The 18,181-nt window shown below is 53.5% G+C and overlaps 3 protein-coding genes across 3 annotated transcripts; all 3 read right to left on the minus strand.

Annotated features, from left to right (window-relative positions):
- Nucleotides 1-1,433: 1,433 nt before the first annotated feature.
- CH63R_01069 (Histidine acid phosphatase) lies at nucleotides 1,434-3,883 on the minus strand (the record flags this gene model as incomplete). The annotated part of the gene is made up of 8 exons (XM_018296044.1): nucleotides 1,434-2,000; nucleotides 2,050-2,503; nucleotides 2,558-2,619; nucleotides 2,679-2,746; nucleotides 2,807-2,830; nucleotides 2,883-3,045; nucleotides 3,162-3,246; nucleotides 3,297-3,883. 8 exons carry the CDS (start codon nucleotides 3,881-3,883, stop codon nucleotides 1,434-1,436), a joined length of 2,010 nt encoding a protein of 669 aa, XP_018164406.1.
- Nucleotides 3,884-7,654: 3,771 nt separating this feature from the next.
- Nucleotides 7,655-8,870, minus strand: CH63R_01070 (TfdA family Taurine catabolism dioxygenase TauD; the record flags this gene model as incomplete). The annotated part of the gene is made up of 4 exons (XM_018296045.1): nucleotides 7,655-8,099; nucleotides 8,182-8,351; nucleotides 8,405-8,472; nucleotides 8,534-8,870. 4 exons carry the CDS (start codon nucleotides 8,868-8,870, stop codon nucleotides 7,655-7,657), a joined length of 1,020 nt encoding a protein of 339 aa, XP_018164407.1.
- A 6,543-nt stretch (nucleotides 8,871-15,413) lies between these two features.
- On the minus strand, nucleotides 15,414-17,620 carry CH63R_01071 (Tetratricopeptide repeat domain containing protein; the record flags this gene model as incomplete). Its single annotated transcript, XM_018296046.1, has 5 exons — nucleotides 15,414-15,508; nucleotides 15,568-15,723; nucleotides 15,819-15,861; nucleotides 15,947-16,858; nucleotides 16,925-17,620. The coding sequence occupies 5 exons, from the start codon at nucleotides 17,618-17,620 to the stop codon at nucleotides 15,414-15,416; spliced, it is 1,902 nt and encodes a 633-aa protein (XP_018164408.1).
- Nucleotides 17,621-18,181: the final 561 nt, after the last annotated feature.

Consider the following 18,181-nt stretch of genomic DNA (forward strand, 5'->3'; position numbering starts at 1 on the left):
GCGGAGCCATAGCTTTACACGCATCCGGTGTTGCGTCCCCATCATGCTCAACATCATCGGTGGACAAGTAGAAGTTCTTGAACCAGTGTTCGCAGTCGCTCGGGGAGTATCCATTGATCTCCAATGCCAAGTGAGCCGCTGGTTCCCAATGACTGAGAATAGAAAGAAGTCTCCATATCCCATTACTGACGACAGAACTGACCCTTTTTGATGGTGAACTTCGGTTTGAACAACATGTAGACGTGTAGCGTGGCAGTTCAACGTAGAAACAAATGTGGTGGATCATCTCTCTCTTTCGTGGCGAAATAAAGCATTCGAAGTCGTCGAGACAAGACAGTCTCAGCTTGACCTTGTGGAAATTGACCTTCTCTAGAACGTACTGCCATTCTCTGCATACAGATGCAAGCGAAGCCCAGCCAGGGTGTTTCTGGTGCGCGATTATCGACAAGATCATGAGGCGAATCTCTGCAGGGAAAGATGCCCATTTTAAGGCGTTTAGCCTTGCTTGGCTGCGGGTTATCATCATTCAGCTTTTGGAAGAGAAGAAATAGCCGGCAGGAGATGTAAGAACCGGGTAAAAAGTGCGAGAGAGTTGTTTCGTGTAGTCGTCCGGGATATTCGTACGTGAGAATGTCTCTTGCCTACTGAACAGAAAGCACCAATGGCAAAACTTGACGGTGTGAGTTGAATACATGCGCTCTGCGTAGAGCTGTGGTTTTTTCCCCCTGGGGTGTGTTGGAACGGCCGAAAAAGCTTGTCAGGGCGTCAGGGGCGCTATAAAGAGCGAAGAGGTCAACTGGAAGCTGGGTGTGGTGAACTGGTGACTAAATTCATTTCTGGCCTCCTCTCTTCAGGAATAGGGAGAAGCAGGCCTTTATGTAGACCTCTGTGGTTCTCAGAGAGAGGCTCCGGGGGGAACACTGGTGCCTTCATGTCCTTGACAAGCCTGACCTGTTGGCCCAAAGAGGTTCTTGGAGGCTTCTCTTATCCCTGAAAACCTTCCATCCACATATCCGAATGCCCTCAGCCTCTGTGACCTAGTGCCACCCTTCTAGGCTCGTGACACAGGGTCCCTGATAGCGAATGGGCTATTCTGATATGTTTGTGCAAGCTTGTAGCGGGAAAAAAATATTCATACTGACTGAGTCATTTTATTGGGGCTTGGTAATTTCTTCTTCTTTCATGGTCGGGCATAGCTCTTCGTAAACCGGTGTTAGAAGAAGCCCTTTGGCGTCAAATCAAAATGGACACAGATAGATCACGCGTTGCTATCGGTAGCGAACCGGATGGATGTCCAATTCAAATCATAAGATCATCTTAAGATCTCTTCTGTATATTAGACTACGACCTTCCATCCAGTCTCCATAATGTTGTGACCGATTGCTAAGGATTGTTTTGAGCAGCCGTACCGTCCCTCCCATGAGAAACCCCTCTTACATGGGCCTGCCATCGTACACAACCCCATACGGCACCGTCTCGATATCCCCATGACACGCCTTGTCATAGTCCGCCAACTCGGGCATTTCCTGTTGCACCTGCAAGAACGTCTCAAACTCGCACCACCCGTCCTTCCTCTCGACGTCGCACTCGGGGAAGCTCCACCCAAGCGGCACTGTCCTCTGGTTGAGGATGAAGTGGACGTACTTGGTCTCCCCGCCATTCTCATCGTAGCCCGACCGGTCGGCCTTGAACGGCTTGGGCGTCTTGATGATTTCGATGTCGAGACGCGCCCCAAATGGCGTGATGTGCGAGACCGTGAAGTTGTGCGGGCCCGGGTACTGGGTTGGCTGGAGCAGCTGCGAAAACTGCTTCAGCCCGAAGGCCGTGAGGATGGAGGCGATGTTCGTGTCGTGTGAAAAGTCGAAGTAGAGGCTCTGGTTCAGCGGGAAGGTGACAGTGTTGTTGTCCAGTGTGACGTTAATCTGCGACCCCGAGTAGCCTAGGGTGTGGTTCTGGAGGCGAGCGATGACTTCTTGTTGGTATCCAATACCCACGGCGCGCTGTGACGAGTCAGTCAGATTTATTATGCGCTGCGGAAGGAAAACTTACACCTGCAGGGTTCTGGAAGGCGTTGTTGCCGGCGAACATGAGGTCAATAGAATACGAGAATCCCACCCACTCCTCGTAGGTAAACAGATCGCAGAACCGACTGAAACCGTAGGCGACCTGATGCGAGTTAGCCAACTTGTCCCCGACTACGCCCTTCACAACAACCCTTACAGTCTCGTAGGGGCACATGGTCTGAGCCGCATAGGTGTCGTCGATGGTCCAGTCATATCCATCTGCCATGTCCCGCAGACGAGCAGTAGCTGAAGGCGTCAGCGAATTCTTGAATGGCAACGCAATGTCAGGCTTACCGTTAGTCAGATAGTTCGAGATCCAGACCTTGGCAGCATCGTTGCCTCCGTTATGCTTGCGGGCGTTGGGGCAATTCAAATACCCAGCAAGCGAATTGTTGGCCCTGTCTTGTTCGATGATAACCTCGATGGTGGCGTTGTTGGTCCTAAGACGACGTCAGTCACCGGCTCCTCCAGCCAGTATATCGAGGGTCTCATACCACTCCAGACCAAAGAAACCAGCCAGCCAATATTCGGCTGATTTCAGCATTCGGTCCTGTGTCTACATGTGTGTTAGTCGTTTAACAGCACAGATGTGCAAAATGGAGGGGCTGGGCTTACAGTGGTCCGCACGATGATCTTGCTGTTGGGATTGTACAAGGAAGAGTACATGTATGAGTGCAGAATGCCTGAATTAGCAGTAGTCAGTATCCGAGGGGAAATGCCGGGCCTAGACTATGGATTCTCACCAGAATCAAACAGTTCCTGGCGTCCTAGACTGCGGGTTAGATGGTGTACTGACACAAACTTCATGGGGGCGCTCACCCTTAGGTACCAGGATCTCGTGGCCTAGCTGATACTTCCAGTTGTTTAGGAATTCCAAGACTCCCTTCGCCTTGAGCGTCTTTCCAGCTTTGGCAATGCGCTCTCCGAAACTGGCAACACCAGATCCGGTGGTTGGATACCTGGAGCCATGCCGGGAAAGCATCTAGCGCAAGAAGAAAGCAAATTGATTAGTTGGCCAACTCGAAATCCGCGTCGTTTCTTCGAAGCATAACCCGGCTTCATGTCAAGCATGGGAATGAACAGATATCGGGAGCGTACCTGAACTTGGACAATATCTGCCCCAGGAGGTAAGGCGTACTCATCCACTCCGAACCCGGGACTCGGCTGGTACGGCGTGAGGAACCTACACGGCAATGTCAAACAGTGCTTCGTCTCCATGACCAAGAAACCTACCCCATCATGTTGAAAATGCTTTCATTCTTACTCCCCATGCCCTCGATCGGGATATCCGTCTGCAACGGCTGGTTCGGCACATACGTCCCCGTCGGCAGGACCCTCGTCTGCGCCATGAAGGCAGGCTTCCCAGTCGCTGTCGGACCGGCCCATAATTCGGGGCTCGTCCGGAAGTACTGCGGCACATTGTCGTCCGGCCTGCAGGGGCAGTCGTCCAGATTCTTCAGGCTGCCGAGCAAGCCAGGACCCCTCTGCACGCTGCCGCCGTCCCAAGCGAAGCCCAGGACGACGAAGGCGAGCATGCACCCCACAACGGCGAGGGCCAAGGCGATGGCAATGGTGGCACGGCGGCGGCTGCTGGGCGTGTTAACGATGCCGCCGGTGAGGTCGACGTCGACGAAGCCCGCCGTGTGGGTGGACGTCAGTGGGGGGAGGGCCGGGAGCGGCTTCTCACTTGGCAACGGCTTCTTTCGCCGGCCAGCGGAGCCGGAGCGGCTGCGGCGGGGCGATGATTGCTGTTGATTCTGCTGAGAATAGTGCTCCTCCTGTCCGGGGACGCGCAGGTAGCCTCCCTGACGAGGCGCCATGGTCGCCGCTTGAAGCCGGGGAGAGAAGCTCGACAATCAGTGCCCAAGGGCAACGTAGTAACCGATCCACGTCGCAGTGGGGCCTAAGAGAAACCGCACCGAGATCGACGGTCCGTCGAACGCTGCCGTTCGATTGGGAGAAACAACAGGCTGCTCCGTTTGGTACAGTACTCCACCAACACACACGCGGGGGCACGGATACACAAACACAGGTCGGCGTGGAGATAATACGCAGTCCCGAGTAGAGAAACTAACGCAAGAGACACGTCAGACAGCGGCACGTTTCACTGCCGAGGCTGTATCCGTAGGTTGCATGCAGCTTCCGAAGCAGGCGGCGAAGAGGCGGGAGAGCAGAGAGGGCGTGCACGCTAACGCGGGAGGTCGTGGGGGTGCGCCTGCAGATAGAGTGGCGGATGGATGGATGGATGGATGGGTGTGTAGCCGATGCTGATTCTGTGACTGGCAGTCGTGTGATGCAGCAGAAAGATGCGACTCTGATCTCGTTCCGTCGGGTTGTTCCCAATTGGCCACTCTCATGGACAATGTGGTTCGAGGCGGCTGCAGAACGGGAATCGCGGGATGCGAGGAAGTGAAAACCAAAATGAACGAAGCAAGCAAAACAGCGGTCAGGGGAATTGTTGTGTGCAGGACAGGCCACGCAGGAGAGGATGAAGTCGTGGCGAAGACGTCGTTCGATCTCGGCCTCCGGAGCTCACGAGAGAGGTTAGAGAGGCTCAATGGTTAGGGGGTAAACCTGTCGTTAGAAACAACCGTCTCATTCGACAGAGCCAGCCCCGCTTCTGGTTGGCTTACCTTAGCTTGAACGGGAAGATGGAACCGGTCCCGAAAGCGTAGGTTCGCTGGCCAATTGGATCGGCCAATACATCCCCGGGAGATGGTGGTCGGTGCTCTGTTCGGCTGCTTTCCCATAGCACGTGAACCCCGGGAATACAGACTACCTTATCGTTTTGCCTGACAAGTGATACACCTCTCTTCCTTCAGCCGCATAAAAAGGAAGGAAAAAGCCCTCCTGTTATCAAAGACCACGTCCATTGTCGCAGAGAAATGTCGGACAACATCGATTGTAGCGGGCATGCGATCGCTCTTTTCTTTTCCTTCCTTCGGAGGCGGTAAAGCTTCATCCAATCACCTCTCATTGGTGACCGTTTTCCGCCAACTCGACCGCCATCTGCTCCTAATCAGAACCCGTCGCGGTTCGCCATGTCTTTTCCAGAGATATTCCGCCGTATCCCGGGAGGCTGCGGAGCGAACGAGACACTACCTCGAGAGAATAGATACTAACAATTGAATATCCGATGTCACCCACGCCGCGTGCGACTCGTCCAAGTGCTGACGACTGCTGGGTAGTATGCAGTTGCCAAGTAAGAAGAAGAACAAGAAAGAAGTAAAACCCCGAAGTCCGGGGGTTGACAGGCTCGCAAAATGGCGTCAGATTGGACACATTGGCCGCAGCAGAGGGCTGGTTAGGGTTCCTTCCAAAAATGCTGTCAAGCGTGAACCCCATCTGAGGCACTCGTTGAATCATCCGCTGCTCTGTCCCTCGATCTTGCTTTTTTCTTCCCTAGTCCCCTTCGATCGCCTCTGGTCGTGCGAGACAGAATAAGAAACAATACGGTAGCTGGCACCCTTGCGCTCCATGCGTGTGTCTCCAGCACCGCCATGGGACCCATGTGTCTTGCTCACCACGCTCAAGTTTCGAGAGGACACACTCCCTCCTTCCCTCATCGAGAGCCGACATGATCCAGTCCTTATCCCTCCGATCGATCTTCGGCACCACGAGCCCAGCAAATCGATGCCCCGTTGACGTGCGTCAGTGATTCTTGACGAAGAGAAAGAAGAAAAACTGGAGAAAAGAAACGACTTTACCCCTGCCCGGAAGAAGCAACGAAATCCCATAGAGTGGGGCCATCTGCAAGCCGGGTAAACCATTGCCAGGATTCAAACCTGAGATGCCGACCTCGGACCACTATCATCCTTCCAGCGAGCTAAGAAGGAAGCACGCTTAACAGTAACCCACCCCGTGTTATGCATTGCCCCAAGGCTTCTTCGTGGAAGATGAACGGCTCATCGAAGCCCCCCCCCCTAGTGGCCATTGTCATCAACCCCCCCAGACTTATATGGAATTGAAGACATGGCAAAAGCAAGGAATACTACAGTGTAATGAGACCCTGCCTAGGCAGCTTGACCCAACGCAGTCCCGCAGATTCCAGCAGAAGTTCCCGCAGGATGCCCCCCAGTTTTCACTGTCTGTCATTTCCCACGCAGATGCATATCTGCTTCTCCCCTTGTAATACAGAGTACAGGGGAGCAACAATCACCATAGGGCCCGTCATGCAGTCCTTTTCTGTCGCCCACCCGCACCCTGGATGGATGCCCTGGCGGCAGGGGAGCGGTCGACTGCTGCCAGCGATCCGGCAGGTCTATGTACCCGATGACAGCATGCACTACAACCGGCACCAATAACGGTTTGTCGGCCGTGCCGTGTTGCAGATACCAAACACTGTCAACTTCCCACCAAACTGCAGCCACACGCGCGCTCGTATGCCAAAGGCGGCCTCGTGAGGTTAATGCACGATAGACTGGCTTTGTGGCCTACTTAATGTGTCCTCTGCCGATCAAAACTCCAGTGACCGGATCCCACATTTGTTTGATTGATAAACTGCGGGTCATGGCTCCGTTTACCGCTCAGAGTCCCCCTTCCTTTTTCCTAAACGCTCGTGGTTGTCTTTATTAGTTGTTACTTTTCGATCATAGATGGAAATGTCTAGTGCGAGGCCGCTTGGCGTGGAGAGCACCTAGGGACCGATATTCGCGCGACTTCATGTGTTGTACCGGGTGCAGCAAAGAAGGAAATGCAGCATCTCAAAAGGTAGAGGCGGCCGCTCTTCTGTGCTTCGTAAAGAAGGTTCTTTGGATCAGAATAGCAACCGCTTCCAGAGTCTCCATTTTCTGAAGATGGCGCTCCCAGAATGTGATGCTTGACCCACGGGGGTTCTCAGACGTATAAGCTGCACTCCGTTCTCCCGTGTCGCTCTGAGAGTATCCGCAGCCCGATGTCCTAATAGGTACACAGTAGTCCGCCTAGGGGTTCGGTAGCCAAGAACCTGAAATGGTGGCTTGAAATTCAGACTTTCGCGGCATGGCAGTCGCACACCGATGTCTCAGATCGCCCAATCATGAACTCGGCTGCCTGACCGGTCCTGTATGTCTGAAGATTTCCAGCACTATGGGTCTCAGTATTTGGCATACCATTCACACTACGATTTTTGGTACCATGCCCCCCCCCCCCCCGGATATCTTCTCAGAATGTTTCACATGGAACTACTTTTGCAACATCATTTCAGCCGTCACCCAGATAAGCACCCGATGAATGATTGATATCGGCTCAGTAAAAGCATTACTGGATAGAATCTTTGGTTAAGACGTATGGTTTTGTATTACGTCTGTTGGCGCCGCATTTGACAGCCTTCCATGTATGCATGCTTTTTCCTAGCCGTTTTCTACTGTGTGAACTCCCATGAACTCCATAGCGTTCTGCTCATGACAAGGAAAAAAACAATAAACTTTTTGCTGCAACAGGGGTAATAGGGTGCGGTGAGGGAAAAAGCAAGAAAGAAATTATGCAGTAGTCATTCCCATGCCAGGAGCCCAGACCGCCAGGATTAAACAACGTGAGTCCAGGTAATGCAACCAAGACGCCTCAACTCCATGGCTGTTCGTCGAAATAGTGAAAAAAAAAAATATCCGTCGTCAGTTGGGATACTTCCGGAGGGGGAAGAACGCGTCAGGCATAGGCTCCAGGTGCCAAACGCGGTCGGCAGGCTTCTCGAATGCGTCAAACCACTCGCGATGGAGCTCGGCTGGAATGGACCAGCCCAGGCTCTCGCTGCGCACGCGCATGCGGACGAGATGGCGCCTCTCGTCAGGGCCTTGGCCGTTGACAAATGCTTCACGGCGATGAAGGATGGCTAAGTTGTTGATGAAGTGAATGTCCCCAGCACGAGTCTGGATCTCCATTTGAGTTGCTCTGGCAATAGCCTCGACTGCATCGAGAGCCTCGATTTGACGATGGGTCAACGACGGGAAATGCGCTGGACGGGGATGGGTGGGATTTCCCATCAGGGGAGTACGTCCAAAGTTGATGATGATCTTTCCATCGTGGTGGAAAAGAATTGGGCGGCACTGGAATTTGGGCCTGGGTCTAGGTCAGCAAGCGGTTCCGTTGCTGCCCACAAAGCACGGAATGCTCTCAAAGGCATTGATATGAAGGCACGTACAGGGCAAATGGCCAATCTGAACGGGACAAGGTGCGGATGATGTCCGGCCGAGTGGCCGCGAGAATGTTGTAGACAGTGTGGGCAGAAGCAATGATGCACTTGCCACCAGCCGCAGCGGTATTCCGTGTCAGCCAACTGACAACGTCACCTGACTCCTCGTTGTGGAAGGTCTGAGAATGTCTTGATCAGTAACATGCATGGAGGCGACGAGCAAGATTCTTACAATGGCTGAAGTGGAATGGCGATGGTGATCAGCCTTGGCTTGAGTGGTGTTGTCGGCAACAATGTGGACTGATGTATGTCATAGTCAGCAAGTGTGTTCAAGCCTGGACAATAACCCAAAGTCACCTACCGAGCATGTTTCCCTTCTTGTCTTGACGGCCACGCTGGTTGGCAATATACCCCTGGATGCCAAGATAAAGTACTGTGAGATCCTCAACCGAGTGCTTCTGCGGATCAATGCCGCGGACTACGGCAAAGCCCTTGCCTTGATGGACATCCCGGGCAATGCAATCAAGAGCGGCGCCAAGGGTAGGCAGAGGGAAGTTGTCCTTGTTGACGACATCACCATCAAGGCCGAGATCTAATTTGAGTTTACAGTCAGAGTCGGCACGGTTGTCGAGCAGGGTACAAGCCAGACATGCCTTTGAAGTGCGCGAGAGCCGCGGCAAGCTCCAAGAGGTCCGCATTAGTGAGGTTGTAGGTGTACTGCGACTCCTTGGTGAATTGCGGGCCGGTCCAGGCCGATTCGTCGACCACTGTCTCGGGAAATCCAGTGGGGAGACCAGGAACGTCCGTGACTGGAGCGTGGTAGTCGATGTGATGGGTGTGGTGGGCAGCAGATGCCGTGGTAGCACCCACAACTGGGCCAACAACACTAGGCGCCATCTTGCTGATTTAAGAACTACATGGAACTTGTCAGAGGACAGCCACACCCAACACGAGCAAGCGGGAGACAGGAGCACGCGAACCTGTAGATGTTCGTTTGAAATCTGGGTTGTCTGCCGTACGGCTTCTGGTGCAGAGAAGGGCAGCTTGTCCGTGAAGAAGGTTCCGGATCAGGTCGAGGTTTCAGACGATGTTCCAGGAGCACTTATGCAGTGACTGGGCAAATGGGTGCTTGTGCGGGCGTGAAGAAGAACTCGTTCCAGGCAGGGCTTTAATTCGCAACAAAGACAGACGGGTATAACCGGACGTTGACGAGAAAAGTAGAGAGAATGGTGATGACGGGGTGCAGGTAGTCGTGAGTAGAAGAAGAAGCGGTTGGGGAAGAAATGTTGAGTTACTGTCATGGTCAGGCAGATGCCTAATATATCCGTAGACTAACGCGAAAACGATGACAGTCGGTGAAGAAAGAAGAGACTGCAGCGGGAAAGAAGCAGGGCCAGGACCAGGAAGGTATTGGCGCAAGGAATGAAGGGGAAGACGGACAGGCACAGGCAAGAGACAGATTTGGCAGCAATGTGCTGGTTCGTACGAAGGTGGTTACCCGCTGCTTGTTTGGTAGGGATTTGACGATGACGAAGTTGATTCGGTTTAAGGAAATAGCAGGCGAGACGCGGTACCGTGTCTACTTTTGACTCTCCTGTCGGGTCCTCGTTGTCGATGGCTACATGCGCGTGGTGGGTGTGGGTTAAGGCGAGATATGGGCGTGCGATGGCAAAGACTCGGCGGTAGCGGCAGAAGGTTTTCTTTATGTGAAAGCAGCAAGGATTCACAGTTGCCAGGTGAGCCAGGCCGTTGGGATGCGGATGGAAGAGAAGATGAGCAGATGCGAGAAGATGCCGTCGAGACAGCTTTAAGTCATGGGGGGTCGCGAGGAGTGGGAGAAGAGGAGTAGAAGAAGGAGAAGAAGAAGAAGAAACGACACTGATTTGAAGGGTAACAAAGCATGGAAGGGAGATTTAGATGGAGCTACTTGACCTCGGGCATGTGGGAAACAAACCCAAAAAATTTACCCCCCCAAGAAAAATCCCGTAAAAGGGCATTGAAAAGAAATAGAGACAAGCAGGGCAAGGCAGGAGGGCAAGGCAGGGAAAGGCAAACCAAACCAAACCAAAGTAAAACAGTGCAATGTAAGTTAACATGCAAAGCACCACAGTGTTGGGGAAAGGCGACGCAAGAGAGATCCGATGTAGTGCAGCAGGGAAGGGACAATCCGGCCGCCCTTCCCCTACCTACCCACCCAGTAGATAGGTGAGGTAGGTGGGTAGGAGGTACCTTACATTGCCATCCTATCCCATCTCATCTTGCCTTCCCATGCAATCGCTCGCATGAAGGGTACCTACCTGCCTGCCGACCGTACTGCACGCGATGCCATGGTTGTTGCCAAAAACGGAAGCGAGTATGAATAAAGAAAAGAAAAGAAAAGAAGGAAGACATGAAATGAAATATGGGGATTGTCAACTGCCTTTGCTCGACTCGATCGATTCCTTGCTTCCCTCCCGAACCCTCGTGCGGGATGCCATCGGTCTGAAGCGCGAATACGGCCAATCTTCAACACACAGGCATTGGCCGACGGGGTGTCTTCTTGAGGTCGCCAACCAAGCGACCCAGCGCGACGACGTGGGGCGGAAAGCGTCTGGTACCTCCTTTGCCATGTGCCTACGAAGAAGAAACAACGGGAGACGATGCGGAGATGTAGGCTGGTCTGGACCGAGCTGAACCGAACTGAACAGTGACTGCGATGGACTACACTACTAGGGCGGCGAGCCTTGTGTAGAGGGGCGAAGGACGATGCGTACACCGACTCCCATCCCCGAGACCATCTAGCGTTCAAGTCTCCTACTGTTGTTCTCTCCCCGGACGCGTGCCTCATTCACTTGAAAGCATGCGATGATGGTGGGATATGGGTTGGAAAACCAAGGGATGTCTGTTGGTTCGCTCCTGTGCGGCGGCGGGGCTCGTATGGGCCGGGCCAACGGTGCAAAAGAAAAAGAAAAAAAGAAAAGAAAAAAGAGGAGAACGTTGACGGAAGAGGATAGAGTGCACACCAAGTGAGTGAGGAGGGGTAAGTAGGATGGGTCCGGACAACAATTGCATTTCCGTTGTCGTAGAAGGGGGCCGTCCTCACGATCTTCAGTTCGTGGCGTGGGAAGGGGGAAGGTGAGGACAATAGACGCAGGAAACCGAAGAAAAGAAGACATACACAGTGCATATGTGCTAAGTGAAGCCAAGTGAGTTGAGCAGAACGTAACAGAACATAGCTGAGCTGAGCAGACAAAACCAGGATGAGTCCAATCGAATACGCCGCACCATCGTCTGCCTGCATATGCATGTATGTGGTGCCTGTGCCTGTGCCTGTACCTGTACCCATGCGTCCAAATTACGCACGTACAAGGACCCGCTGGCTGGACTTAGGAGCGACATCCAGCAACAGAACGGGATCGACCAAGACAGGGCCGGCCGACTTACTTCCATTGTCGCAACAGGGCAGATAGCCCGTCGTGGTACCCGTAGCGCCTAACGAGAAACTGCGATGGGGCCCTGACGGGATCGTGACGGGATCGAAGACATGATATGCTGGAGCGTGGGTGGGCGACCGGACGCTTCCGTGCAGATGTGAGCTCGGGTGATGGATAGGACGGACTAGGGAATGGCATTGTAGCAAACGAGACCGACATTGGATGAACCTGAATCACCAACGCTCAGCCACGGGAGGGAGCGGTGACATGCTGGTGGAGAAAAGGGTGTGCGATCAGAGACAAAATCGATTCCGACTCAGTAGAAAACCCACGTTTTGTGGCAAGCGTCTCAATGCTTGAACGATCGACCGAGAAGCAGGAAGGGAACGAAAACCCGAATTGCAAACGTGAAAGGGGTAAAACATCGAAAACGAGAAAAAGGGTGACAATAGCGATGTGGCTCGCTCGACCTGATCCGCCCACCTAGGGCTTTAGCGGCTCCCCGTGTAACGAGGGCCAACGTCAAACACCGGGGGCCGCGACGGGTGCGCGGGTGGCCGGGAGCACTGGGAACACGGCAGAGCACACCAGTCGTTGGCGGTGTCTTTCTCCGTAGGCCAGGCACTGAAATCGAAATGTAATTACGCTTCGGGGGAGACTTGGTCGGAAGTGATGACCGCTCCGATCTGTGCTTTGTGTTGCCCTCAACAACGGCTCCTGTGGTCCAGATCATAGATTGAATGAGCGGGTAGGTGAGTCGATCAGCGTCCAAGTACGGCTACCTGAAGTCAAGGTCCCCTTCACTTTGGAGGCATGCATCGTGTCAATTCGCTCTGCTGTCGGTGGTGCCGCTGCTTGCCCAGCCCTGTTCGATCCCGAAAGACTGAAGGAGACGATGGGCATCTGACGGAGACGAGGGCGAGTCGCCAGAGGGGTACAGAGACTTGTGCAGTCTAAGAGAGGGGGTAGAGTGGAGCTGGAATAGAAGAACGAGTAGTGTAAAACGAGGGCAGGCTTAAGGAATTGGCTAGAGCCAATGGCTTCGACGCAGCATGAGACAGCTGGCTGTTCGAAGTTGTCTAGTTGGCCAGCTGGTCGGGGCCTTTCAAGTTCGTAACACAGTGCAAGCTGGGGAGGAGAAGTGAGTGTGTCTAAGGTATCCATGTTCGGAACGTGGAGTCGGCAGCGTGGGCAAACGTAAGTGGTGTCCAGAAAGAAAAGCAATAAAGAATATTCCCAGGATCAGTCCGCCGCATTCCTAGTCTTGTCAAGTGTACTTCGTACGCGGTGGGGAGTGCCGGTATCTGCAGAGCGTGTCCCTGAGTACCTACCTAGATACTCGGTACAAAGATAGAAGTAGTGTAGGTGTTTGTCTCACAAATGCACACGACTTGGGACATGCAGGAAAATAGAGAGGGGGGGCGAGGAAAAGGAAGAAAGCAAGACTAGAGTACAGCACAGAACGGACCGGCCTGGGAGAGAGAAGGGGGATCTGGAGAAGAACAGTGGAGAGGTGGAGGAGAGAGGATCACATCCACCTTCAGACCTCGATTGAGTTGAATCTGTCGGCGAAAAGAGCAAAGTAAGGAACAACGTCCGTTGTGGCTCGCTCTCTGGCACCTTACAGACCCCGTTCACCTGCCTTTTTGCACCTGAACCCAAGCAAAATATGCAGGTAGCCGAGGTTTAGGCGAGCGGGACAGGAGAGCCGTGACCCTTGCTCACTGATCATTGGGACCACTTGTAATTCGCACTTCGCGCATTTTCCTCTCGATGGGCGACAAGGACCCCCCTGCGCACTCCACCCCGGCGACTTCCTGGTCGGGTTGTTAATATGGGTCCCAGGAAGGGAGGAAAGGTGGGTTTCCCGGGTACGTATCTCTAGCTTCCGCCGGGTTGCGCCTCTCCTGGTTGCACCTCTCCTGGTTGAACCTCACCTCATCTCACTCGCTGTGCTCTGCCTCACTTGGTCCCTCCGATCCGACAGAATGCGACCTTGTGAATGCGACGCAACGCCATGCGGCACCCAGTGTGCGCTCTACCCCCCTCCCCCCGGTCCGCTATCCGAACCGGTGAGCAAAATCAGGGACGAACGGCAGACGGTATTCTCGGGGGGTTGGTCCGGTGCTGACATTCCTTTTGCTTCCTCGATGCCCTTAAAGTTGTTGTTGTTGTTGTTTCCGTTGCGACTTTGGTTCGAGCCCTCATCCAACATACTCCCTCGGGCGTTGGTTGCCCAACTCTCCCCCAAAGATGAATGCTACCCTGTCCGGATCTCCTCCGCGCTCAATTCCCTGCATGCCCTAGTGGGAAAGACGAAAAGACGGCACCACACTATCGTTTGCCATCTGCCATTCCCCATCTGTCATTCCTAATCTTCAAACCCGGTCTCAACCCCCATTCCCCGTTCCGATGATCGATCGTTCTTCCCAGATTGCCACTCGGCCGAAACACATTCCAGCGTCTAGCCAAGTATGGACGTACATACGGCAATCGGCATGTCCATGTCTGCCGGCTACGGTCTGGCTTCTGAATTTTTTGTTTTTAGTCTGAGACGGATTTAACTTTCCCTTTGACAGCACACTGGCCCGGCCCGCGAACCAGAGCTGCAGATGAAATCTGATTGAAAAGCGGGACTACATTCGCCGGTGAAGGATTTCTGCGAATAGCACTGCGCGCCGCTCTCCACTCCTTCGACCGAACACCCGTCTGCAAGGACGCCTGCAGGACCCTGTCAAACGGTGTGCTTTGTCGCTGATCGACAGATCTCGACTCACACGCCCCCGGCAGTCGAGAAACAAATGTCTCGATGTTTTGGAAAGGGAATGCCGACCCTTGGTCCTCAATTCTCACACAGTCTGGTGACCCACCATCGTTGAGATCAAGCACATGACCAGCCTTGAGGCCCGGTGCCCAGAGGAGCTCGAGGAATGACTTCCGAGGTGCACGCCGTGGAATCAGCAGATCCAGCCTTGGCTCCATCTAAATTTCATACATCGTAGACGCCAAATAATGTTCGCGTGTTCTGCCTCCGCCGGAGCTGTGCGTTTGGACTTTGCACACGATGTGTTGTTCGCCAAGCTATTGGACGATTCGACTTGATACTCAGGGCCGCACAAGCACGTCTTGGTCAATACGGCACGCGGGATGGATGGTGACCGACCGGTCGGACGAAGTGATAGAAAAAAGGTTTACAAATTAGTACCGATAACACCATCCATGACAACGACAACGGCAAAGCCCATCTTTACCACCCCATCCTGATCATCAGCATCCGGTCACATCTTCGCCTTGACTTCAGTACAAGCCGGCTAGAGTGTCCCGCAAAGGAAGGGAAACCGGTCAGTATGCGCTCTCGCGTCTCTCTGTCAATCAAACAACCCCTATAGAACATAAAGTTCGGGAATCTTGGTCGAACAAAAGGAACAAGTGGAAACCTGACCACCTGCTTGGAGGAGTAGAACGAAGAAGAAGAAGAAAAGAAAAACCAAGAGGGGACGGTGAAAAAGAACTCCGCTTTCCATGCCAAACCTCCAAAGCCAATGACTTGTCTTTTTGGCCCGCCCGCATTGCGCCTGTACACGTCGCTAATGTGCATCCCTGCCCTCTAAAAAGAAACAATGATTCAAACGATGAGAACCCAATATCGCCGGCTCCTCCTCCCCCTCACGTCCTAGCACGCGCATCCTGCCCACCTTCGGCTTGGATTAATATGCCCATGTTTGAGGTTGCCAATCTCGCTGGAATAGCTGGCTAACAAAAAAGTATGGTTGCTCGTACTGATTGGCCTGCTGAACCTCTTCCCATTCATGCTCTAGTGTCATTGAATTAGCCGTCAGTGCCAGATGAAGGCTGCTCAGTGGTCCGCCATTGCCGACCGGGAGGGAGACCATCGGAACCGCCTCCTTGCACGTCAAGGAGACCTGAGGGGTGGATTGGCAGCTCCGTCTTGGATGCAAGGGGAAAGAGGGTCGTCACTCACTATGAGCCATGGCCTGTGACCGTGTCCAGTGGATAAATTGCACCGCGTCTTCATCTAGCTGCGCCAACGTCCGTAGATCTTGGTCTTTGCACTCTTCGGAAAACGGGTAGATTCCCTTGTTGCAGTAGTGGAAATACGCCAGGAGAATCGTGCCGCCTGTTCGTCATCTCTTCGTCAGCATGTCTTACCTACAAACGGGAATCATGGCCGCTATGGCTTTAAATACCGCCCCGACCTGCTACTTGACATACCTAGGTGGTATTCTTGAACGTCCGACTCTCGGGCGAACTTTTTCTAAAAGAAACGCAACATCACTTGTCAGCAGTGTTTATCTCATCCCGTGGACGACCGTAGGGCTGGCCTGGTCGGTCCAACTTACTCCCATGCCATGCTTTTGGGCGTACGAGGCATCATGGTCCGTAACGAGTGCGATGTTGTGCAGCAACATGAAAGTTACCAGGTATGTCGTCAGCCACGTCTTCTGCTTGTTCTGAAGGGTCATTTTCTGCAGTTTCTCCAGCATTTCCCGTCGAAGCCTGGTCTGTATATGTTGAATGAGAACCAAGTCCAACTGAGCCCCCATTACTGGAGGAAGAGGAATGCATCCATGTTGCGGGCTGCTGCTGTCAAGTATATCGCGGCTCATGCCAAGCGTCTCGTCACCCACGATCTCGATCGATTTAGTCGTCAATCGTACCGCCATCCAGAGCTCCAGTGTTTGCAGCAGAAGGTCCCGTTCATCCGGTGGCGTGTTGGTGTCCTGTGACAGTTCCCACGCCTTGAGATAGGTGGTGTAGATCAGCTGATCCCGAACACCCATCCGGACACCCATCACACTCTCAATGACCGATTTGAAGCAGCCAACAACTCCCCTCTTGATGTAGTCTTCGTAAGCTGCCTGGGCTTCGTCGAGGTTCGTGATGGCATATGTGGGGATTGCCACCGACTTCTTCACGCCTTTGGCGACCCAAGTGCGATCCAGTTTGTCTCCAGGCTGGGGAATGAATTCCCGCACGTGGAGTTGTACGCACATATCGACCGGTGTGTATCCTTCCCACAAGCGGATTGTCTTCACCTCACTCGATGCCCAGTTGTTGATGTTATCTACGATGCCGTTGCCCCAACGCCGTGTCCATTCGTAGCCAGGTGCCTGGCCACGTTTAAAGAAATTACATTCTGTAATTTTGCGACGCACACAGGGCTGCCGAAAAAGTTGTTTTTGGTGGTTATTGGATGATTTGGGTTTGCATCCAACGCATGGACCCTTGGGGTCCTCTGGGTCAGTTTTACACTAGTCTCATCAGTGAATGGCACAATGCGGTTGCGTCATATCGACAATGAGCTCGGCGCTACTTACACGAACTCGTTGCATCTTACAACGGATGCAAGATCCATTCTTCCTCGTTGCAGCCGTCTCTTCTCGCGCCTTCTGGTCTTTGAAAGGGCCACGCTTGGAAGCTGGCGGTCGCTGGTGAGGGAACACAACGTCGAGGCTATTGCAATGGGCCGACATGTCCACTTCCTCGGTCTTGACGCAAGACATGGCATAGGCGGGAGGCATTGCGAAGCCGGCCGTCCTGGCAGGTATGGAAGATGGCTGATGCAACGCAGAAGACACAGCCATGTCCATCAAGTTATCGCCGTATGGGTCTGACAGACCTTCCCCCGCAGAGAGATGACGGTCACTGGCGTTCAGGTTGGGAAAGCTGATCGCATCATCAATAGGAACACCGGATGTTTCGGGGTAGTACACTGCCGCTGGTACATCGGTCGGGTAGACTATGGTGTCATGTCCTGAGTTCTGCGGAGTCATGGCGTGATTCGAACTGTCTTGAAGAGGTTGATAGTGTGGCACGTACGTGCTCATTACAGGCTCTGTGACGGGGAAGTGATTTGGCACGTTGGAGGCGTTGGTAGTAGGGACATACATGGCTGGCTGAGAAACCTCTGCCGAAGGTGGCTTCTCACCCTCGTACGGTCTGTCGATCCTGGTGCCGTAGCTGTAGGCATTGGTCTCGCTCCCAGAGAGAGGCTCGTAGACTACGGAATACATCAATCAAACGACTTCAAGTGGTTGTGCCGCGTGCTTCACAATACATACCACCATTGGGGATGCCGCAACTCAAGCAGCTCCGGCACACTACCAGCGCCATGGTCTGCAATTCTTCGGCGAGTCCGTTAAGGCCAGTAACTGGGAACCCCGATGGCAATTGCTGCGGACCAACGCCGTCGAGGACATGATGGCTGTGCTGTCCGACTGCTTGAGACTTTTCCTCGAAGCCTGGAGAGAGGGGGTCGTCTTGGTATTGAGACGACATGTGGTAAGATTCCATGAACCTTTGCCTTTTGGGGTTGTATTGACTTTGCAACAAGTTATGCGAGAGCAGTTGGTGAAGTCGAGGTCCAGAAAGGTCGTAGAGTGACGCAGCCTGCGAGAGGAGATATTGAGTGTCGGGTGGGAGATTAGAGAAATCAGAGTAGACGATTGAAGAAAATGTCGGGCCCTGCTGAGATCCCGTCACTGGGAGAGAGTTGTCCTTGGGGCAGGTAACCCGGCGCTTCCTGGGATTATTATTCTAAGAGGAAATCAATCCACCGCACATTCGGAGGAGGG

Source organism: Colletotrichum higginsianum, chromosome 1 (genome assembly GCF_001672515.1).
Source record: "Colletotrichum higginsianum IMI 349063 chromosome 1, whole genome shotgun sequence".
Lineage (NCBI taxonomy): Eukaryota > Fungi > Ascomycota > Sordariomycetes > Glomerellales > Glomerellaceae > Colletotrichum > Colletotrichum higginsianum.